This window comes from Rhododendron vialii, chromosome 6a (genome assembly GCF_030253575.1).
Source record: "Rhododendron vialii isolate Sample 1 chromosome 6a, ASM3025357v1".
Lineage (NCBI taxonomy): Eukaryota > Viridiplantae > Streptophyta > Magnoliopsida > Ericales > Ericaceae > Rhododendron > Rhododendron vialii.
The window spans coordinates 26,915,995-26,940,135 of NC_080562.1; the positions used below are offsets into that span (position 1 = coordinate 26,915,995).

The 24,141-nt window shown below is 39.2% G+C and overlaps 2 protein-coding genes across 3 annotated transcripts in view; both read left to right on the forward strand.

Moving 5' to 3' along the window:
- Positions 1-7,480: 7,480 nt before the first annotated feature.
- Positions 7,481-21,514, forward strand: LOC131329987 (uncharacterized). Its single transcript, XM_058363429.1, has 11 exons — positions 7,481-7,860; positions 12,577-12,618; positions 12,735-12,879; positions 14,120-14,349; positions 14,681-14,738; positions 16,704-16,781; positions 16,938-17,026; positions 17,764-17,845; positions 20,292-20,483; positions 20,585-20,724; positions 21,069-21,514. Exons 1-10 carry the CDS (start codon positions 7,700-7,702, stop codon positions 20,720-20,722), a joined length of 1,215 nt encoding a protein of 404 aa, XP_058219412.1. The 5' UTR covers positions 7,481-7,699; the 3' UTR covers positions 20,723-20,724; positions 21,069-21,514.
- A 1,931-nt stretch (positions 21,515-23,445) lies between these two features.
- Positions 23,446-24,141, forward strand: part of LOC131329990 (actin-related protein 2/3 complex subunit 1A-like) — a 50,288-nt gene continuing 49,592 nt past the window's right edge. For both annotated transcript variants that reach the window (XM_058363431.1, XM_058363430.1), the window contains exon 1: positions 23,446-23,826. In XM_058363431.1, the coding sequence (XP_058219414.1) occupies positions 23,757-23,826 (70 nt within the window). In that variant the 5' untranslated portion in view covers positions 23,446-23,756. The remainder of the gene's footprint in view (positions 23,827-24,141) is intronic.

A 24,141-nucleotide genomic window follows, 5' to 3' on the forward strand; every position in this document is an offset into this window, starting at 1 on the left:
TAGTTCTGGAACGGGGCCTAAGGCCAACAACTTCATCTAAATAGAATCGAAAGCCTAACTTTCACCCAAACACCTTCTAATAACTTCTCAAAGTCTTGGTAGTTTTGGTTCATTCTTGTATCTTTTGATGGAATCTATATTGTCTTTGCGCTTTGTTATGAAATGAATTGAATGTGTTCAAAAAAAAAAAAAAAACCAGCACCTGATCCAAGTTTGAACTTAGAAGTGCCAGGAGGACAAGGCAAATGCCAATAAAAAATAAAGGAGACAGCAGAAAATAATCAAGCATGGGTGAGCCAGTGAGGTACATGACACGGCATAGAAACCTTGAACTTTAGGGCCAGCATGTTGGACAGGACTCATATTGAAGGTACTTGGACCCATATGATATTTCGTCCATGGAACTGATAGCTGTAGGTTTAATAATACCGCATTACCATGGTACTATACATCCCACGCTTTGTAAAATTAGATATCATAAGTAGATTTAATCCAACTTGTAAGAGTTGTAGTGAAACACCGGACATGTGGTCCCATTGGCTAAACAATTGAGTCCTATCCAATGCTTGTATCAGGTAAAACAAATGGACCCTTAGTATTGATATGGCTTTTGCCTAATGCTTTAGCAATATCCATGTCATCAAATGCAAGTTTTTCAATGCTTCTATATTAGCATTGAAAATAGCATCGAAATTGAGGCTAGAAAACTGAGTATAATTGGTTCAAGGCAGAAAATGGAAAACTGATTATCAATAATCAAATTGCTATGATTATTGATTAATTAGAAAAAAAAACTAATTACTACATATCAATAATCAGATTACTATGATTATTGATTCATCAGAAAAAAAAAAAAACTAATTACTACTTATGATGTTCACAGGTTACATTAGTGGAATCTAAACCCTAGCATGCATATAAGTATACAGATATATAGGCTTATAGCTTACCAATTATTTTCAAAATCAGACTTCCTTTCCGTTGTGTACATCGATCGATCAAGTTGCAAGATCGTCTTTGAAGATGCTCGCCTGGAACACACCCGATTTCGCATAGATCGAGACCCAAACTAGGATACAAATCTCTGCTATTAATTTATACCAGTCGCCTCCGCATGGGCTAGTGCTAGATCCTCAGATTTACTCAGCAAAAAAAAGTTACAAGAGGAGAGGAATGGAGATGATTTGAGATCAGTGAGAGAAATGCAGAACCTGTGCAACTGATATAGTGCGACTGTGCGAATTGTAAAGTAAGAAAGAAATATTTGCCTTGTGTATATTATTGAATTAAAGTATGCAACTTTATACAAGAGATTTATCCAAATATAATTGCAATCTAAAGATTTTACTGCAAATACAATACAATCTATCCCATGAATATCGGGATATCATTGATCTTCTCGACACTCCCCCTCAAATTGGAGAGTGAATGTCAAGAACTCCCAACTTGCGTATCATGACTGAGAAAGCTTCCTTTCCCAATGGCTTGGTGAACACATTTGCAAGCTGATTTGTTGAAGCAACGTATTTGGTTACAACCGAACCGTGTTGTATTTTGTCTCGAATAAAATGACAATCCATCTCTATGTGCCTAGTTCTTTCATGGAAAACAGGATTAGCTGCTATCTGCAAGGCTGCCTTGTTATCGCAATATAACAATGCCGGTTTCGGATGTAATATCCGCAAATCTTTCAACAATGAGCGTAACCAAGATAATTCACAACATGTTCCTGTCATGGCTCTATATTCGGCTTCGGCTGAGGAAAGAGATACGATTTTTTGCCTTTTTGTTCGCTAGGAAACAAGAGAAGATCCCAAAAAAACACAATAACCCGTGGTCGATCTATGAGATGTTGGACAACCAGCCCAATCCGAATCAAAAAAGGCTCGCAAAGATAAATCATTCTAAGAAGAGAAAAATAATCCTTGTCCTGGACTACTTTTCAAATAACGCAACACACGCAAGGCAGCTTCCATATGTGGTTTGCGCGGTGCATGCATGAATCTACTTAACACATGTACCGAATAAGTGATATCCGGCCGGGTAATAGTCAAATAAATTAGGCGTCCAATAAGCCGCCTATACTGAGATGGATCTTTAGGCAATTCACCTATATCTGAGAGCTTCATGTTTTGCTCCATGGAAAAGTTCACAGGTTTAGCACCCAAAAATCCACCATCCTTCAGAATTTCCAAAGCATATTTCCGTTGTGAGATGAAAATACCTTTTTTTGATCGAGAGACTTCAATGCCCAGAAAATACTTCAAATCACCCAAATCTTTAATCCGGAAATGACTATGTAGAAATTGCTTAAGAGTAAATATGGCAGTGAGGTCATTACTCGTAACAAGAATATCGTCAACGTATATCAACAAAGCTGTAAAAGATTTGCCTTTCCGACATGTGAACAACGAGTAATCTGCTTTGGATTGAACAAATCTAGCAGCTTGGATAGCTGTAGAAAACTTAGCAAACCATTGACGGCCGGGAGGCTTGCTTTAAACCATTTAAAGATTTATTGAGGCGACACACCAAGTTCTCCCCCTGTTGCTGAAGACCAGGAGGCAGAGACATATAAATTTCTTCATGGAGATCACCATGCAAAAAAGCATTATGAACATCAAGTTGGTGAAAGAGACAAATTCTGGGCAGCTGCCAAAGCTAAAAGACAACGAACAGTAATCATTTTAGCAGTGGGAGAAAAAGTATCATGAAAATCGACACCTTCCAATTGGGTGTAACCTTTCGCAACCAAGCGAGCTTTGTAACGCTCAATAGTGCCATCCGAGTGACGTTTTATTTTATAAACCCAACGACAACCAATAGGCTTCTTGCCAGGAGGGAGCGAAGTGAGAGACCAAGTGTGATTCGCTTCCAAACCAGTGGGAATTAGAAGCTGCTTCGGTATAAGAGGTAGGCTCAATATCCTGACAAATAGTAGCAGCAAAGGAGCGATGTTGTGGGGAGTAACAATGATAAGAGGTAAAATTGCAAAGAGGATATCGCGTACCTTTTTGGGAACCAAACGGCGATGGCAACAATGGTTTGGGAGACGTCACTTGGTTGCAAACATAATTGCGTAAAGCCGGAGGAGGGACATGAGGACGTTGAGAACGGCGGAGGGCTGGTGTGGGAGGAGGACTGGAGGGAGGGGACTGAACAGGCTGGGCTTGTTCTACAAGTGCTGGGGAAGGGACCGGTTTTGGTGTTGGCATTTGTTGGGCAGTGGAAAGAGGTCCTGAAGGGGCAAGATCAGACACAAAATGAGGAAGTACAGGTGCTGAATTTGGGGCAGTGGATGGAGTGGACTCATAAGGAAAAATATGTTCATGAAAAATAACATCACGGCTAGTGAAGACTTTATGGGTGGCAAGGTCATAGAGCTTGTAAGCTTTTTGGCCAACCGGGTAACCAAGAAAAACACAACGTTTGGCTCGAGGAGCGAATTTATGAGGAATATGCACATCAGTAGCATATGCAAGACACCCGAAAACTCTAAGATGAGAATAAGTGGGAACCTTACCATAAAGCCGTTCAAAAGGAGTTTGTTGAGAAAGAAGTGGTGTGGGCAAACGATTAATGAGGTGAACAGCTGTGAGAACACATTCTGCCCAAAAACGTAAGGGGAGATTGCTTTGAAAGCGAAGGGCTCGAGCTAACGAAAGAATATGACCATGTTTGCGCTCTACAACCCCATTTTGTTGAGGAGTATCAACACAAGAAGTTTGATAAGTGGTGCCTTTTTGTTTATAAAATTCCCGCATGTCAAAGAACTCCCTTCCATTATCAACCCGAATGTTGGCTATAGAGGCATTGAATTGTGTTTGGACAAAAGAGAAAAAATTGGCAAGTAGATGTTGTGTTTCACTTTTGTGATGCATAAAAAATACCCATGTGAACTTAGAATAGTCATCCACAATAGTCAAAAAATATCTAGCCCCAGAAAGAGAGGCAATTTTACAAGGACTCCAAATATCACTATAAATTAATTCAAAAGGTCTAATAGATGAAATTGAACTAGAAGAAAATAGAAGCCGTTTTCTGTTTCGCAAGTGCACAAACATCACAAGCTTTATTTGACTTGAAAGGAAAATGTAACAAATTTTTGGCCATAAAATCTAATCTAGAGGAAGATAAATGCCCCAATCGGCGCTGGCATGGCGATAGGTATGTTGGCGGCTGAAAATTTGGACTGCTTTGGAATAGTGCATGTCCTGATCTCTCTCTCTCTTTCTCGCTCGCTCGAGAGAGAAAGGGGCCATGGAAGAAAAATCGCTGAAGAGAGAGACGACGCAAGGGAGTAGAACTGTAGAAGGCGATTGTTCTTTTAACGCCTATGTGGCTGTGCGTGACGCACCCATCTGGGCCATTAAGGTAAGGAGGAGAAATTACCATTATGGACATCGGACTAAACTACATGCCCCCAATCAGGGGGTAAAATTGGAAAAATTGGCCAATTTGTGACAAGCGAAAAATTGAAACAAAGTGTTCTTTTTAAGGAGGAGAGGAGAGAGGGGTAGGATAGGATATTCATATCATAGTTTCGAATCCTAACTCAGATTTTATACGTTTAATACTAACAAATCCAAGAATGCTCAAAGAAAATGAGAGGAGCGAACAGAAAAAACAAGTGATCTTATAGTTGCGAGAGGAAATTGTCGATTGCTGATTGGCGGTGAAGATCAAACCGTCGAAAAGAATATATGTGGTGAGAGACTTAGAGGATAGAGATGGCAATTCAACCCGACCTTCCTGAACCTAAAATTGGAAACCCTGTAGTTCAAGGGTGCATAGGGCACCATCAAAGCTATCTAAAAGTGTTTTCAAAAAACCTCTTATCGGGAAGAGAATAACCTGGGAAGAAAAGTATTCACTTTCCTGAAAGAGTTTTTTTTTTTTTAAATCCGGACTATTGATTACTGAAATAAACTATTGACGTGATGCACTACAATCCTGTAGTACAGGGATGCATTACAGGATCCCCCAATCCGCCTAAACCCACCCACTTGACCCGATCGGGGCCGATAAGGTTCAAGTTGATGCACCTCTTAGGAGCAATGTAATTCGCATAAGAGCATCTTCACTCCTTACTCAAATTTAAACTCCAACTCAAATTTGAGTAAAAATCATCCAAAACACCACTCCACTTCTTACGCAAACTTATACCAAATTTGAGTTTTACTCAAATTTTGAAAGCTATTTTCTCTCTCTCAAATTTACAACTATATCATTAATGAAACTTTTACTCAAATTTATGCCCAGATTTACATTTGCCCATTGGATTGCTTCATACCAAAACAAGTTTTTACCTAAATTTTTACTCAACTTTGAATAAAAAAAATTAAAGGGGAAAAACAGAAATGGTCACTATAGTTTAGTATTTATGTTAACTTGGTCTTTGCAGTTTGAATTGACTCGATTTACACTATGCAGTTCCCATTTTGTGCCAACTTAATCCAATTACTAACTGCCGTTAGCCTCCGATAACCCCAAACACAAATGGGTCCCTTTTTCTAGTGAATTATCGAACCCTTTCTTCTTTAACCTTGCAGACCTAAAGCTTTTTCCTAAAAAACAAAACGGAGTCAATTTTTTCTAAAAATCGGATTCTCTAGCCAGTGTTCTTTTTTCTAAAATACTTGAATTATTCTTCTGATATTCAAGAGGTGATCAGGCACACTTAAATTCTGTGCCCGGTAGAGACTATAAGTTTTTTTTCTAAACCCTTTTTGTGGCCCGAACCACCGCCGGACCTGATTCTCCTTTACCCGAAGATATGCAGGCAGCTTGATGAAATCTCGGTCCCTTTTTAAAATAAAACCCACTTCATTTTCTAAAATTCAAACATTTTTCAAAAATATCCGAACCCCTTTTATAGAACACAAAACTCCTCATTTTTCATTTCTTTTCAAGAACCACATCGCAATCCATAGGAATCAGATTACTTATCCAGGCCCTAATCTCTCTCGTTCCTTCCCCCGAAGGCGAACAAGACACGTTTCGGTCGAAGGTAAAATACCGAGCACAACAAATGGAGAATGGAAGCTGTGAAAAAAAATGAAGAATGGTTCATAGGTATATTAGGGCAAGAGGAGAATGACAGATTACAGTTTTAATCCTAGAAAAGGGGTCATTCCTATCTGGGGTTCACGGAGTCTAATGACAGTTAGTAATTGGACCAAATTGGAACAAAATGAAAACTACAAAATGTAAATCGAGCCAATTCAAATTGCAGGGACCAAGTTAATACAAAAACTAACTACAAGGATTATTTTGGTTTTTTTCCCAAAATTAAAGTGAGGGGAGATGTTCGGCTTATTTGTATAGATGGTCTTCAAAGTATTTTCAAAATGTCAATTTCGTCCCCATTGTACAAAACGCGTCTATTAAATCCCCAACATTAACAACAATCCGCATTTAAAAGGTCCCTAGGCCAAACTTTGTTACCGATTGCCGTAAAAAATGAGGGCCCCCCCCCCCCCCCCCCCCCCCCCCCCCCCCCCCTCACCTTCCCTTTCTCTCTGCTATCAATGGCGATTTAAGACTTCTCCCCTTCTCTCCACCTCCACTGTGGTCCCAAAAATCAACCCTAAGAAGAACAAGATCACACAAAACTATGTCCTTTTTGAAAATTGGCATACTTAAAGAATATCCTCAATGTTGATAACAACCACACCCTTCACCGGCTCCACATCCACCCACTTCTCCCCAAACTTCACCTGCAACACCCCCAACCTCATTCTGCACCAACCCCGGATCCTCTTCGAATTCCTCCAATTTCTCAGCAATCCACAAAGCATAAAGAATTCCCGGTAAAAAAAAAAAAACACTAAATCCAACCAAGATAACTAATATTTTTTTTCTTACCTTGTACACTAGAATGATATACACTAAGGCAGCCAATAAGCGTAGCCATTAATGGTAGTGAGATTGTATACGTTCAGGTACACCGGAACATTTCCCATCTTTGTCTTCCTCGGGTAGTAACATTCTACACAACTTTTTTTTTTCTTCAATAAAGTTTCCTTTCTGCTTTTTTCCTTGGAATCCAAACACAGAGTGGGTGTAATAGGCCGATTCCTCTGATTTTTCGTTGGGGAGTGGAAGAAAAAAATCAGAGGAATTGCGGGGATGAATTGGGCATGGGATTTGTTGAGTTCCTGTTCTTTTCTCAATTTCTAGATCCATTAATGTTTTGGGTTTGTTTGTTGAAGAACATTTTTTTTGAACAACACTTGTTGAAGAACATGACGGCGGCGAGTGTGCGTCAGATGGTGCCATGGTTGGTGACCTGGAAGAATCCGATGGTGGAGGCGGCGCGTTTGCTTTGGTCGGTGAGGGTGGGTTTAGAGGCTTCCAGGTTGATGACGGGGATGGTGGGGAAATGAATTAAGGGGAAAGTGGGGAATTATGGTTGTTTGACTATAATGCCCTCATTTTTTAAAGCAACATATAACAGAGTTTGGCCCAAAGACCTTGTAAACGCAGATTGTTAACATTGGAGAGTCGATAGACGCATTTTGTATAATGGGAATGACATTTTAAAAATACTTTGCAGACCATCGGATTCCGTAGAAATAAGCCGGAAATGCTCTAACCAAACAAGAGACGAGAAGCAAAATTGCTGCTACGACGTCGTGCAAAATCACTTCTAAATCTAGAGCAGAAGCAAGTTTTGATCATCTCGATCCAGTCGAAGATGGAGACGAACATCTTCTTCAAATCCACCGCCTTCTTACTCTCGATCCTGTGCTCGACATGTCTCTGCTGTGCGATTGCCTCAAGTTCCTCTTCTTCTTCCTCGGAAACCACAATGCACACCAACAATTGGGCCGTCTTGGTTTGCACTTCTCGATTCTGGTAAGATTCCATATCCTTGTTTTTCAATTTTTTTCACTCGGTTTCGTTCAAGAAAATCGAGAAGAAATTAATCCGGATGTGATGTGAAATGAGAACTGGTTTTGGAGAATCTAAATTTACGAAGTGGGTTTTCGAGGAGCCTTCGGTTTTACAGATTCTAAATTGATTTACGTGCACCTCGACTAATCTTGAGATAAACCCACAGTCCACTAGTGGGAGCCTTTCGTTTTGTTGATGGGAGAACGAAGGAAAGAGTACAAAAATCTTCGTAGTTGAGATGGAAATTTGACTTTTTGGTTTCGCTAAATATGTGATATGAACCTGGGGTTCAATCTCAATTTATATAACTAAAAGATTGTCAATTTGGACGTTTTTTTGATAACTCGGGTGTCCGGGCCGGCTAACACGCACCTCTCAACCAATCGCTGGGTTGTAAATTTGGTCCTTTTTTTTTGGATAAGTCAGGTGTCTGGGCTAGCTCCCGTGCACCTCTCGACTAATCGTGGGGGAGTCAATTTGGACTTTTGATGCTTAGTGTTTATGTCCCAAAGGTTGGATGTCAGATTTTATTCTAGGGTTTGTAAAAGGTGGAAGATATACTGTAGGTGTCATTGGGTGAAATTTTGTATATTGAGTTGGGTTTTCAACTTTATGATCTGCTGAAATGGTGAATGTGTTGGTAGAATTTTCCAGATAGTTGCTTCTAGTTTGGCAAGTGTTGTGATTCGATCTATTATTTACCAGGGAGGATGGAGATGGCCAAGGCTTAGAAATGTAGCAATCCGTGAGATTATTACAAAAACTGAAGGTGGGCTCTTACCTGATATTTCCAAAGAGGATGAGGTTGTTTGGACTTTGACTCCAAATGGTTGTTATTCAGCAAAATCTGCCTGGATGGCCCTTTGAAATAGAGCCCCTACTGTGGATAGGGCTCATATGGTATGGCATAAAAAGTATGTTCCCCGCTGGTCTTTCATTTTGTGGGTGGCCCTTCTGGGTAGGCTATCCACTAAAGATAGATTGATGGAGTGGGGGGTAACTAATGCTAAGGACTGTGTCCTCTGTTATGGAGGTCAGGAATCTCATAGCCACTTGTTTTTTGAATGTCAATATGCTACCTTGGTTTGGACTAGTATCAGGTCCAAGTGTTGTAGGCATGGGGATAGCATGTGTCTGTTGGCTGAAGTCCAGTGGGGATCCCAACATTGTTCCAAGTCAGTTTCAACTATTATTTACCAGTGCTGTTTAGCAGCCTCAGTGTACTTCCTTTGGCGGGAGAGAAATTCTTGAATATTCAGACAAGTTGGAGTAGATTCCTACACCCTAGTTAAGAGAATTGAGGAAGAGATCAGAGCCTGCTTGGTATCTATGAAGCTGTCCATACATTCTGATTTTGATGCTGCTGTTTGTCAGGCCTGGGGGATCCAATTCAGAGTAGACACTCAGTAGGGTTTGGTGTTTTGTTGCTTTTCTTTTTGTTGTGAGCAGTTAGGTTTTCTGGTGGCCATAGTTTTGGCAAAAGTCTTGTAATTTCTGTCCCAAGGCTATCTCCTTGGTCTTTTGGGCTTGGTACCTTTATAAAATTTGCCTCTTTCCAAAATAAGTGTCGTGATTCTCGTGAACAATGGTTATAGATTAGAGAAGGGCATGCTTAAGTAGGGTTTTAGATTGTGAAAATAAAGATAAAATCCAATGTGAAAGGTTGCTTTCAGGTGCTGTGAACTGTTGCAAAGCTGGTTTTTGCTCTTTTGTGATGCACTGTTATGTTGAATGATTGTTATGGTCAAGACCGGGTTTGTAGAACACGTAATTAAAGCGGTGCAAGGGCATGAAATACATCTTGTTAGGGCGGTTAAAGTTTTAAAAGCAAAGGGAAGAAACAATAAGAAGAAGAGACTGACTCGATATTTGGAGTAACTGTAAAAGCTTCAGGAAGTTTATGAGGCATGTCATGTATTCGACTGAAAGCATTAAATAGCAAACATTTCAACTTCAAAGGTCTCCATACCTAATTGGCTTATGGATCTCATTAGAAACTTTATGGTTTCGGCTTATTCTGCTCATCTAATCCTGCTAAGTTCTATCTTGAAAACTGAATGAATGTCAATTGGGACAAATTATTACTTATGGATTACTACTGCTTCCTCTGTCCAGCAAACCAAAATTTACAAGAATGCCATCCACTACTAAAATATAAGAACACCTTAGAGAAGGACTAGTGTTGACAGTGCTAGGTGACATGGGCAGATTGAGCGCCCTCTTGAAAGATGGCAGTCACGATAATTTGCAAAAGACTACCGGAGGTGATAAAGGTGGAGGTCTTGGAGGAGGTGATAGCCAAGGCCTGTGTATTACATGGATTATCCCCAAATGGATAAAGCACCAGTGTCGGACATTTAACACTTGAATAAGGCTCTTGGATCCTTGCCTCAGCATTTAGTTGTACATATACCTAGAAGTTGTATTTCGTAATTCAAATTTGCTAAGAATTATGCGTGGAACTCCTATCTTATGGAAGAATTTCCCTGAGGAGTTTTGTGAAACACTAGTTATGTGAGAAAATAAAAGAATTTTCTACGAAATAGTAATATTTTTCCGTATCCCTGAGTCCTTGAGATGGAAAGTTGATGAACCGAAACTTAGATGCATACCCGCACCCAATACTTGTACCTCCCCATTCCACTAACAACTTTTTCCACCTTTTGTTTTGTCCTTATATGAATTGTTAGTTTTGTGCCTCACTTTTTTGGTTTTCCAATTCGTCTTGTCAAGACGAATCAGAAAAGTAATTTATTTTTTATTTTTACTTTTACCCAAATATTTTAGGAAATAACCACTTTTTAGCAAAAAAAAGGGCTTATTTGTATGGATGGTCCCCAAAGTATTTCTGAAATGTCAATTTGATCCCCAATATATAAATCGCGTCTATTGCATCCCCAATGTTATCAATGCACGTTTAAAAGGTCCCCAGACCCCACTCTGTTACCATTTGCCATCTAAAACAAGGGCATTATCGTCAAACTCCCTCCATTCCTCACTCTCTCTTTCTCCCCTTCTCTCCACCTCCACTGTTGTCCCCAACTGCACCCTCCACCAGCTCCACATCCACCCACTCCTCCCCAAACTTCACCTGCAACCCTCCCACCCCCACCTCATTCTGCACCTGCACCATCACCACCCATGGATCCGTTTCGATTTCCTACAATTTCTCAGCAACCCAACAAAGCATAAAGAATTCCAGAACAAAAAAACACCAGATCCAACCAAGATAACCAATAAATTTTTCTCACCTTGTACACCGGAATGATGAATACCAAGGCCCAACCAATAAATGTAGCCATCGATGGTGGTGAGATCTTATGCATTCAATTACACCTGAACCTTTCCCGTCTTTGTCTTCCTCGATCGGTATCATTCTGCACTACATTTTTTTTCGTTCTTCAACAAATTATCCTTTCTGCTTTTTTTCTTGGAGTCCAAATACAGAGTGGGTGTCATAGGCGGGTTCCTCTGATTTTCTGTTGGGAAGTGGAAAACAAAATATGAGGAATTCCAGGGGGTAAATTGGACTTGGGATTTTGTTGAGTTCATGTTCTTTTCTCAATTTATGGAGTCGTTAATGTTTTGGATTTGCATTACAAGTGGTTAGGTAGAAGAAGAGTGGAAATGCGGTCCAGCAACCCCATATTCATATATTATTTTTTCCTGATACGCCATCGCCCATCTCGCGTCGTAGTTGACTGTTTTAACCTTTGCGGGCTGCTCGTCAAAGGACTTAACGGCGGTGAGGGTGCGTCGGATGGGGTGGAGGGGGCTGCCGTGGTTGGTGACCTTGAAGAACCTGTCGGTGGAGGCGGCATGTTTGTTTTGGTCGGTGAGGGTCGGTGTGGGGGCGGAGAGTCGAAGAAGGGACAGTGTGGGGGAAATGAAGGGGAAAGTGGGGAATTGAGTGATTTGACTATAATGCCCTCGTTTTAGACGGTAAATGGTAACAGAGTGTGGTCTGGGGACCTTTTAAACGCGCATTGTTAACATTGGGGATGCAATAGATGCAATTTGTATATTGGGGACCAAATTGATATTTCGGAAATACCTTGGGGACCATCTGTACAAATAAGCTGCAAAAAAGTTGACTTTTTTGAACTTAAAAGTGGTTATTTCCAAAAATATTTGGGTAAAAGTAAATTTTTTTTACTTTTCCGATTCGTCTCATCGAGATGAATCAACAAGTCACAAAAGTTTGGGGCAAAACTAACAAATGCGAAAAAAAAATTCAAATAAGGACAAAACCATAACTTTTACAAAAAGTTAAGTGGAACATAGTCTGAGTGCATATAACATTGGCCAAGGAAACCTTCATATGGAGAGTGAGGTTTCTTAAGCCATATACCCTGTTAGGAGAGCTACATAGCTTGGTTAGTACCTAGCCAATCCACTTTTCTCTATGTACGAGTCAAGTACTATATTAAGGAACGGAAAAGGAAAAAATGCTTACAACCCCTAAGTTGTCATTTATTCACGATACAAACCATTTTATTAACTTGTTTTTGGCTTTTGAGAAATGTTCTAATCTTTTTACTAGATTTATCTTCGGCGCTGTCAATCTTCGACCATTGAACTAGATGTAGGATTCTTGTGATTATTTTCAAGGTTGTATGTTCTATTCTATCAGCCTGAAATAAAACTAATATTCGGGTATGTTTTTTTCTTGTCCAGGTTTAATTATCGGCATATGGCTAATACTTTATCCTTATACAGGTGAGCATGAGAGCATAATGATCTTTGAAGTTCCCTTTGTTTTGGACTTAGGCCACCGTGGTTAATTTTTCGAATTAAAATAATATTGTTTGTTTTGGTGGTTGTATTTTACTCAGGACAGTAAAAAGGTTAGGGATACCCGATGAAAGGATAATACTTATGTTGGCTGATGATATGGCCTGCAATGCCCGAAACAAATTCCCTGCCCAAGTCTTCAACAATGAGAACCACAGACTTAATTTGTATGGAGATAATGTTGAGGTGAACTTTATTTCTCTATTTGGACGTTTGAATGTTATTCTGGACTCGGCACTTCATCATTAAACATCCAGACATGGTTCACACATCATCAAGAAACATAAATTTTTCCTACTGGTTTACAGTTGAAATAATGGGACACTAAATAATGATTACTAATTGGATGGTTTTGATGCAAAACTCATGTTTTGGGCACCAATTGTCAGCCAAAGTTTGTTAAATTTATTGGTTTTTGTTTTTTTTGAATTAATTGATTGGCCAGTGGAATTTTTTTGTTGTGTTCTCTTTTTGGACTCTGTGTGTGTGTGTGTGTAGATCACGTTGGACCGGGCTTGTAAATGAGGGCACAAGTAACAGAATTGGACGTATGGATGTTTTGGTTGGCATTATCACGGCCATAGGGAAGCTTTTCCCTCCTAAGTCCTAAATGCCGCTAAATTTGAGCAACTAAAAGGGGTATCGATATATACAATATGCTGAAATTCCCATTTCTACAGTCCTCTCTTTTATGTGCTGTGGACTGTGTTCAATAAGGAATCAGAATTTCGGTTGGATAAGCTGGTCTCTGCTATCTTTGTTGAGGGGACTATCAAAATCTCATCTGGTTAATGCACAAGTCCATAGTTCCCACAAGTTGTTTGTATATGATCCTAGAGGATATTGATTCTGTTATAGCTATCTATTTAGATCGTAGGATTTTCATTAGTAGTTTAAGTTGTTATTTATCCTATTTTGAGTATAGGTTTGATTTATTATCCTTACCCTTTTATCCTATTTTGCATCTAGGTTAGATTTCTTATCCTTATCCTTTTGTCATCTTGGAAGAGCCCATTTAAGGACTCTACATATGATGTTGAAGCCAGGTGATGAAATATATGAGTTTGATTATTGTTTTGATACAAGGATATGATTACTTCCTTAGGCACAGGGATGACTAGGGTTTTATCTTCCGCTGCTTGTTTATTAATCGTCCTGCATCACACAGTTATCCTGTTCGCTTGGTGTTTTTGCACGGCATTATTCTAGTTGCTCAACCGACATGTGTGTTGCTCCTTTCTATAAATGGAAAACTAATATGCCAAGTGATGAAAGGAATGCACTTTCATTTACTCTTTAATGCATAGGAAGCAACCAGCATGTCATTTTTCGTGTTTCGTATTTTCTATCATGATTGTAGAAGCTTTTTCTCTATTAATATGTTTGACATAGTATTCTGATTTTTCCCTCCGCTCCATTATCTCAGGTAGATTATCGAGGTTACGAAGTGACAGTTGAAAACTTTTTTCGAGTGTTAACGGGGCGTCATGAAAGTGCTGTTCCAAGGTCGAAACGGCTTCTGAGCGACGAAGGAAGCCACATACTCCTGTATATGACGGGACATGGGGGAGATGAATTTCTCAAATTTCAGGACTCAGAGGAGCTTCAGAGTCACGATTTAGCTGATGCAGTTAAACAAATGAAAGAAAAGCGCAGGTGAGAATGATTACCTACATCTGTCTGCTCTGCCATTTCGTACTAGTTCACTTTTATGAAATGATAGTGATGCTAAAACTCGGAGTTTGTCTCAGAAGCAGATATACTAGCTATCCTTAATTCTGATTCTAGAAATTCTGCTATTCATGCGTTGTATACATAGGCTATATACACATCATGTGCTGACATTGAGTATTGAAAAACATGTGCAATTATATGCTACGCTTTCTTGGTGATTATGCATAAGTATGAGTTGGATGCTCAATTTTTGTTGTTAATGGTTTATATAAAATGATGATCTCATATGCTCTTGACTATGGACAAATTTCAGATTCAAGGAGCTGTTGATAATGGTAGACACTTGCCAAGCTTCTACTCTGTTTTCTCAGGTTTGTGGCTCCCTTTTGGGCATCTATTCTATGGAATATTTTACTGACTCCTAGTCAAGTACTTTGGGTTCATATTTTTGCCTGTAATTCTGAGGATAAATTGGTTAATATTGATTTAACTCTTCTAACTGGAAATTACTCCCTCTATCCCAACATTTTGGTTTATCTTTCCTTGTTTAGATGTCCCATATCACTTGTCCATTTTGGCAAGTCTAGAAGGAAAAATTGGAACATTTCATCTGTTGCCCACCCTTAATTATATTCAAGATTCAAAAAAAGAGGGAAAAAATGCATGGAATTTCAAATTTACCACAACATAGACAAAGGGTAGTTTTGGGAATTGATTTGAAGAGAACCATTAAAATATTGGATTCCCATAAAGGACCAAAATTTTAGGATGGGATAAGTTTAGTTGGTTCCTGTTAGGAAATATAAGTTAGCGACCAGGGTGATCTGCAGATCCGGTATCATGATATCTAGCACAAATGGAAACCAACTTGCCCCTGGTTTCTCAAAGAGAGACACTTCTTATGATTAATCCGTATAAGAAACCAATGAGAAGCTGGGCACAGCCTTGGTCTTCTTCCAATGGTTTCAGGCCTCCTTTGATGGATGGTTGGGTGAATGTACCAGATATTTTTGATACTTGTGGACTCTATTTATCTTAGACTGGTGTGCTTGTTCTCTGCTTAAGTGGTTTCTCTGGTACAACCCTTGGTGGTTGTGAAATGTCACTTGCAGCCAATAACCAATTATTGAGGCCGGTCAAACGGAAAAACCGAGCTATTGAGGCATTCATCTTAACCATGCGTGAGTCGCAGCGTGACACATGTTATTGCTACTAGGTTCAATTTTTATAGGTCCTCAAATGGAGCCTAGAATTGCTCTCTCTCCTCCGTACAGACAAATTGAACAAGAGGTAGATATACTCCTATTCTACAATCTACATTGTTAGATAGCTTCACATACATTGTTAGGCTTATTTCTTAACAGCTTAAGTTGTTGGGATAATTGGCAACTTAACCTGGTATCAGAGCTCAGGTTGGATGAAGTCTTGGGTTGGAGTCTCTCTGTTTGCATTTGTTCTCCGTTTGCATTATGCTTCTCCCCTTTGCATTCTTTCGGAGGATGTATTGATGTTTGCCTCTCCAAGTGCAAGACGGGGTTGTGTGTGAAGGAAAATGTTAGATAGCTTGATATACATTATTAGGCCCATTTCCTAAGAGTTTCTTAACATACATTAGGTAACCTAACCAAACAGATATCTCATTTGGTGAGGTTCAGTTTCGAGTTCTATTCAGGATGTTGTTTGACTTGGATCGCTTGGATGGGGACTATCATTTGTGTTGTTTTTTCAAAGCCTAACTTAATTCTTGTTGGACTTATTAGTTGGCTAAGAAGAGGTTGATGAATTGATCCACTATGCTGACTTGCATGTGCACAACATTTACTGATTATTAGTTGGTTGTCCTGACTTGAGCAAAGGTTGTTTGTCTGCATATTTTCACTGAAAATCATACTGCATTCTTACATTTCACATTTGCAAGTGCTTCTATATGTGGAACGGAAAAGTGAAGTTGATTTAAAAGTAACTGGTCATTTTTTCTTCTTCATCTTCCCTTCCACACCCACCCACCCTCTATTAAGTGTGTTAATCAGTGACGGGGGATGAAATTCTACCAACCAAAGTAACTAAAATTCATTCCCATTGTGGATGAATCCCATGATAATTGGTGGATGAATCCCATGATACTTGGTCCACATTTGAACTGGTAGATGCATGTTTCATGTCCTACCAGTTGGATAAGCTAATGTATGTTTGGGAAATAATGTATAATGCATTTACTGTGTTTAGGACTTAGGTAATTGCTGTGGAATTTGTGCCTTGGGCTGTTTAGGTGTTGCATGTGCTCCCTTTGAAAATTAGTGTTGATGTGGAATGGCATATCATTTCTTTCCTTGCAGCTTCATTCTCCTGGTGTTTTGGCTATTGGAAGTAGCATGAAAGGGGAAAACTCTTACTCACATCACTTGGACTCTGATGTAAGTATAGGCTTGATAACCATTCCATTATGTAACCAGTATGTGGTGGGATGCTTTGTGCATGGAGATGCTGTAATATATCTATTACAGCCATTTTCTATGTTTCATCTTTTAACTTTGGTACTATTGCCAATCGAAGTGGTTTCTTTGATACAGGTTGGTGTCTCTGTTGTGGATCGTTTCACTTATTATACCCTTGCTTTCTTTGAGAGGCTAAATATATATGATAATGCGTCATTGAGCAGGTATGCAAGTTAATAATATCTCAAAATGATTCACTTTTACTGTAACTGCCTCCAGCTTGTTTTTGTTATCTTTCATATTACCTTTAGTAATCTAGCATTTATTTCCTTATTATTGTTTTCTGAGACTCTGACCAATAGGTGTAGTTAGAACGCTTTAAGACAGCAGCATATGTGTTATCAAGAACTGCAACTCCTCTGGTTTGCTTTGAGTAGGTGTTCAAACAAGGATCAAGCCAAGTAATAGTGACACTTGACTGATGAGTGACGTCCTGCCCAAACTCCAGACTGGAGCTCAACCCTGTCTCAATTTTACAAGATTGTATTCATCACCAGTTGTCCATTAGGTTAGGTTTAGTTACATTGGATTGGTTTGATGCATTCTCATTTGTGAGATGAAGGTTAGTACTTCGGAAGTGGTTTATTGTGCCATTATTCTTTTTCTCTCGGAGTGGGTAATATAAACAGCTACTGAACATGTAGGCAATATACTATCCAAACAGAGCAGAACTTCCTCACATCTTTCAGTCATCCTTTACTTGAATCGGTGGGGAATTTTTTTGATCTCCTTAGCCACTCCATGAAAATGACTCTTTTCTTAAAGATAAATTGCACATGTAGGAACATGGGCAGTTGTGCATTGTCAATTTGAATCTTTATTTCAGATATTGTGGGGAGTTACTTGTTTGCATGAATTTGAAACTTGTCTCTTGACTGTCAATTTTTTGGTAATTTTGCAGTCTTTTCAGTTCATATAATCCAAATCTGCTGATGTCAACTGCATATTACCGAACTGATTTGTACCAGCGACAACTGGAGGAGGTACAAAGTTCCAGATGTATGTTTTTTTGTTCTTTTTTATTTGGTTGAGTAGTTGGATAAAAATTTGTTGCGTGTGGAAGGAAGTGTGGAAGGAAGTTACACTGTGCAACCGAAGTGCACTTTTGTTCTTTTTTATCTGGTTGAGTAGTTGGATAAAAAATAGTTAAGTGTGGAAGGAAGTTAAACTGTGCATCCGAAGTGCACAATGTTAATGACAAAACCAGAAATACTATGGTGAAGACATGGTCACTCTTGGGGAAAGAAGCCATTACATGACTATGGTTGGAAATATAGTATATGGAATCCAACTCTAGTGTACCGGTAATCTAAAAAACTGAAATGCATTTCTAGTAGAAATTGATGTAACACAATGATGTTCAATTTCTAGGTAGGTGCTCCATATCTTGCAGTAGCAATGCATGAAATGGCAATCCATAAAGAACATCGATACTGATTGTAATGTCCCATGTAGACTACTAGTACTAGTAACTTGTTGGAGCCTATCAACATGGCCTAAAATGTTTAAGCCCCGGTTACTTTTAGTAGCGTACATGGTTGGTTATATTTCAAGATCACCTGGATAGACTTCCGATGTGGGATGGGGTGTTAAACACCCCATATTATATCATCTCATCCCAACCAGGTTGAGCGCTAGAGTCACCACGATTTTACCCGATCGTTTCCCTTGTGGCCAGAGTCGCCACAACCTGATTTAGGTCTTTTCCATGGGCTTGACCTCGGACTCGGTGGATCAACTGGGCAACTAAACTTCCTCGAGGCCATAGTCATGTACGTGGGGGGTTGTGATATACCACTGTAATGCCCCAGCTAGTCCATTGACCCAGTAACTTGTTGGAGGCTGACATGTAAAGCCAAGTTATTACTAACAACTTACATGGTTGATTATATTCCGAAGATCTCTCATGCAGACTTTTGTTGTGGGACGAGGTGCTACATACTCCGGCTTTATATCCTCAAGGCTTGCATCCCGGTGTGGTTCAACACTAGCGCTACCATGGCCTTATATGGGTCTTTTTTCCTAGTGGTGCCACAGCCTAAATTGGACTCAAGTATTTTGGGTCATGTTGTTAGGCTTCAACAACTGGCCGGTGGTCAACAATCTGGCTTTATATCCTCAAGGCTTGCATCCCGGTTAGGTTCAACACTAGCGTCACCATGGCCTTATATGGGTCTTTTTCCTAGTGGTGCCACAACCTAAATTGGACTTGAGTATTTTGGGTCATGTTGTTAGGCTTCAACAGCTGGGCCGGTGGTCAACATGGGGCGATACATGAAGATTAGATAGAGCCATTAGGTTGGAGTTGGGAGGTGCACGATTGGCTTGAATCTCAATGCTTGGGAGTTAATCCAGATCAAGGAAACTACAAGGTCAAGTTTTTGAGGTCTCTCGAGCCTCTCGATGAACATAAAAGCTGGTATTAAACAAAAAATGACAGGGAATACATTGTCGTTAACTTGGTCTATACCTTTTTGCTAGTTATTGATGTTAGATAGCTTGATATACATTGTTGGACCCATTTCCTAACAGCTTAAGCTTTTGGGAGAGTTGGTAACTTAACAGTTGCGATGACTTTTTCGTCAACTTATACAATTAATGAATCTCTTGAAGGAACATACGAAAATCATAATAATAATCTAGCTAAATCCCCTTCAGTATTTATTTGAATGGTTTTACTCTAGCCAATCTTGGATAAACGAATTTGTGTTGATGCTCGAGCCTAAACTTAATATCGTTCACTCAACAAGGGCAACTGCAATTACTTACTTGGCTGAAGTACACGAAGGGGGGTAGCTTGTTAGGAATTTTAGGCTTGGAGATGAGAAACCTGATTAGAAGATATATTGCATAAGTTGGTGTACCTGCTTGCTTACCTACTCATTCGTACTGCTCTACCTTCCTTGCTGCCTCAAATCCTACTGTTGTACAAATGTAAACTCAAAGTTTGCTTCTTAAGAAGATTGATGAGTCATTCTCGTCTTCTAGGATCTGACCAACTTATGCCTACCTATACGATTTACCTAAACAACCGAAGCATCTGAGGATATTAATCAGGATGCAATTTTTTCAATGAAAATATGACATCTTAAAGAAGTAACTTTTGGGCAAGTTTTTTGTGTAATTTCTATATTTTCTTATAATTTTCTGATTTATTGTTGAGGTGATTATGAAGTCCATTTGAACTAGTGACCCTCTTCCGGTTCACTCACCGATCTGGTTTTGAAGACATTGGTTGAAACCCATAGTTCATATGAGCTGTCCCATAACATCATGTTGGTACTTTTATGTGGTCATCTTGGGGATCTTATGAACCAACCAAGATTAAGCATTCTGCCTGAAATACTTCCACTATATAATAGCATTTTACCTGAAATAAGTTGCTTAACTCGAGAAATCCTTACTAATTTAATCTTCCTTCCTCATTAGGTTCCTGTCACGAACTTCTTTGGTTCGGTTATGGAAACTATTCATACTGATTCAGCTTATAGAGCCCTCTCAGGCAGAGAGTCCAACAGGGCTAAGATCAAAATTTCGCCAGATCAACTAACCAGCCTTCAGGAGCAAAGAACACTTGCGAGTTCAAATGTCCAGCAACAAATGAATGACTCGGACACAAAGGTTACTTCTGTCTTGTTCTTCTTAAGAGATAACGTGTCTTATCAACAATTGTTTCTCTTATTGATATGGGTGATGAATCGATGATACCTCTGGATCAACAGGGTGCTTGTCCTTTTACACTTATGATGGCTAGGTTTCATGACAAGATGGAGAATTTTGAAAATGTTGACACCGTGGTCAACTACGGGTTGGTAGTGTTGCTTCCGTTGTTGGCAGTGTCAACTTGGCTATCACAATGAAGGTGAGAGCCAAATTCCCTATTTTGTTTAGGCTTTCTCACTTTCTGAAATGTTCTGTGTGTGCATACTGAAAATAAGCAATCAATTTGTTTCAAATTTTGCCCAGATGCATAAAGCTTGCATAGACTGATTTGCCAAAGATGATAGTCTGCTTATTTGCTATGAGTTCCAAGCATCTTTTTGCACCCCCCTATTGTTTTTTTTTTCGTGGGACTTAAAAAGTCAAAACTCAGTAAGAATGGAGCTACTTCCACTGTACTTGTACTTAACTTCCCAGAGTTGGTCCTCTGCTTTGTTTAATTTTGACATGCATCCCATATGCTTCATTCTTTGAAATTTGTCACAGGTACCAAGTAACCGATAAGGAGCACCAGGGTGGAGCAAATTGAAGTCAACATTAGCATGGATCAGCATTGTTGCTGTTGAAAAGCCACGTCGACATTGGGCCTGGGAACTGAATCTGCAATGCCATGTACATTACCAGGATATTTTACGTCATTACGTGTGATAGTCAGTCTAGATACTGGAGAGGCTAATGTTTGTTACTTTTTCATAACATTAGATTTTAGAATCTCTCCATTGGTTCACATCATGTCTTGTTTCCATAAGTTTATTTGTTTTGGGAAATATGGTTGCAAAACGTTGTCATGTCTTTGCAAGTCTCGGTTCATTTCTCTTTAAATTTTTATGTATTGAGGTCATTCCTGCAGAATATTATTTGGTTGAGAATTCAAAGGCCATGACCATATTGTTTCTTCAGAAATGGAAATTCCAAATGTTGCTGTTGGCGAATGCTGATACAATGGGGTATTGAGCCTGGCGTTTGCCAATACAGTGTGGCATTAACAATATAGCGTGAATGAGAAAAAGCATGGAAAAACATCAAATCCAACACTTTTGAGAGCTTCTAAATGCACCAACTATTACCTTCTTCCTTTGAATAAGGTTAGATTAAGGACAGAGAGTCTCACCTACATCTTGCCTACCGTCATCATGAACCAACACAATCACAACCCCCAGCCATCATCTGCACTCTTTCGGGAGCTCCCTCCATCTCCCTGTTTCATCAAAATCTAGTACACTTCGACTAGCCTTGCCACCTTCTTTCCCTTCCCCTCTAATGTTGCATGTAATGATGGCTGGTGAAGAGCGATACGTCATAATGTAGACTGATTTAGGTAGCCATGGCTGTCGATGCTGGAAATTGTTTCAAATATTGGATCGAGTCAACTCAGCTCATTAGGTGGGTCAACTAAGTCCATTTATGGATAATGGCAAGAAATTTTGAGGGCATATATGTAGTTTAAGCTTTTCCTTTAACAGAGTTACTGAAATTTTGTTTTCCAGTAGTAGAAGGGTGTGTTTGGTCGATTTTTTAGTTGGAGGTGGTGAAGTGATACTTGGCCATAGTTGGAGTGGATTAGTAAAATTGACCCTTTCATGTACTCCATAGACATGCTATTATACCATCTCTGGTTTGGAATGGCAATTTGATCCGCCCCACCCCTTATGCGATAGGTTTTCGTCAAATTTACAGATTTTGGAGTGGAATTAGGGTAAAATAAGAAAAATCAAATCGATGTCGGGTAGGGTTTGAGATGACATTACCTTGCCAGAAAATGTTTTACGTAACATACAAATTAGACGTTTTAACCCACAAATTAATTATGATTTTTTTGGATAAAATGATCATAAAAAAGATCTTTACATCGGTTCAAACAGATTGAAAATTAGAATACTTAAATTTTTTAACCATATTTTTTTAATATGGAGTAAACCATCTAACAAAATTGAAACGGGAAAAAGAAACCATTCTCTTCATTTGGTTTTGCATAGGCTGGAACCCTTCTCTTTCAGCCTGTAGGATGTTGTTTTGGGTATTGAAACGGAAAAAAAGGGAGTAGAACATTTTTCTTCATTTGGTTTTATGGTTCTCTTAAGGCTTTTTAACGAGAGACCTAGAACTAAAAATTAACTATGACCATTTAGAATAAAATAATCAGAAAAATAAGATCTTTGCACCGGTTTAAACGGATTGGATAAAATAATCAGAAAAATAAGATATTTGCACCGGTTCAAACGGATTAAAAATTAGAACACTTAATTTTGTTAGATGGTTTATATATTAAAAAATATGGCTAAGAAATTAATTATTTTAATTTCCAATCCGTTTGAATTGATATAAAGATCTTATTTTTCTGATCATTTTATTCTATCAGGTCATAATTAATTTTTAGCTTTAGATTTTTCATTGAAGAGAGCCATGAATTGTGATTTTGGCACTCCTTTTTAGCTCTAGGGTATTCGTTGAAAAGCCATAAGAGAGTCATGGATTGTGATTTTAACACTCTAAAAATTGATGGAGGGGCTCCAAAATTAAACTGTCTTGATACACAAAATAACGTCATTTTAAAATCCCTCCATCAATTTTTTGGAGTGCTAAAATCAATTTCCCCAGTAAAATCAAGAGAAAAAGAATGGTTTATTTTTTACCGTTTCAACACCAAAACTACGTTGGGCTTGCGATTTGGTGAACTCTCACCGCTTGGGAGTTACCACGTCGGGCGTACCATTTGGTTCGGTGGGCGTAGCGTCACTTTTAAATTTGCAACTATTTTTATTTTATTTTGATAAGTTAAAGATGTTACTACTACAATTGAAAAAACTTTTCGATCATACAAGAACTATGCTGACGTTTTTACTCAAATACGGAGTAGTAAGATTTGATCAATTGCTTTGCTTTTGCCTCACTTCTTTCCATTCTCTCTCTCTCTCTCTCTCTCTCTCTCTTCACTGGGAAATTAGTTGGTCCCCTAGAATATCGATCTGGTTCCACCTTCAGATCTCGCGTAATTCACCTTCTGCACCCTCACAATCCTCCTCTCCTTCGTTTCTTTTAGCCAACGCATGTGCACGGAACTTCCTACACTCTCGCAAAACCCTTCTGGATCCCATCAAAGTCCGAGCAGAAAAAAAAGAGAGCACTGCTTCAAGGGAAAAACCCTAACGATCCTGTCTCGGCGTCGCAGATAAAATGGCGGCAATCGCAGTTCATCAGTTCGCTCAGTCCATTACTTGCCACGCTTGGAGTCCAGATCATTCCAGTACTACTTCCTCATTCACTAATCTCTATTTTTACTGTTCCGTTTGTATATAGCTATGCATCGTTACGTACGTTTTCATGATCTGGTACTGAAATTTGATTTAAAGTTCGTGGCTTTCGTTACGTGACTAGAGATTAGGTTGATTCCTCGTGCGAAATCGATGTGATGTGGGCTCATTGTATCACTAAAGCAATTGCTGATTAGTTCTTCTCTCTTTAATAGTTTTCCTTTTTAGTTGGCTATACTGGAAGTGAAAGTGCTTTTTTGGGTTCAAGTCAGGTGTGTGTCCGGGCCAGCTTATGCTCACATTGTCTA

Bases quoted from the DNA above. Each gene is read 5' to 3' on its own strand.
- LOC131329987 (XM_058363429.1), top strand. From the start codon at position 7,700: ATGGAGACGAACATCTTCTTCAAATCCACCGCCTTCTTACTCTCGATC. The intron at 14,350-14,680 runs GTGAGAATGATT...GACAAATTTCAG, and splicing joins CAAATGAAAGAAAAGCGCAG to ATTCAAGGAGCTGTTGATAA. The intron at 14,739-16,703 runs GTTTGTGGCTCC...CTTTCCTTGCAG, and splicing joins CTTCTACTCTGTTTTCTCAG to CTTCATTCTCCTGGTGTTTT.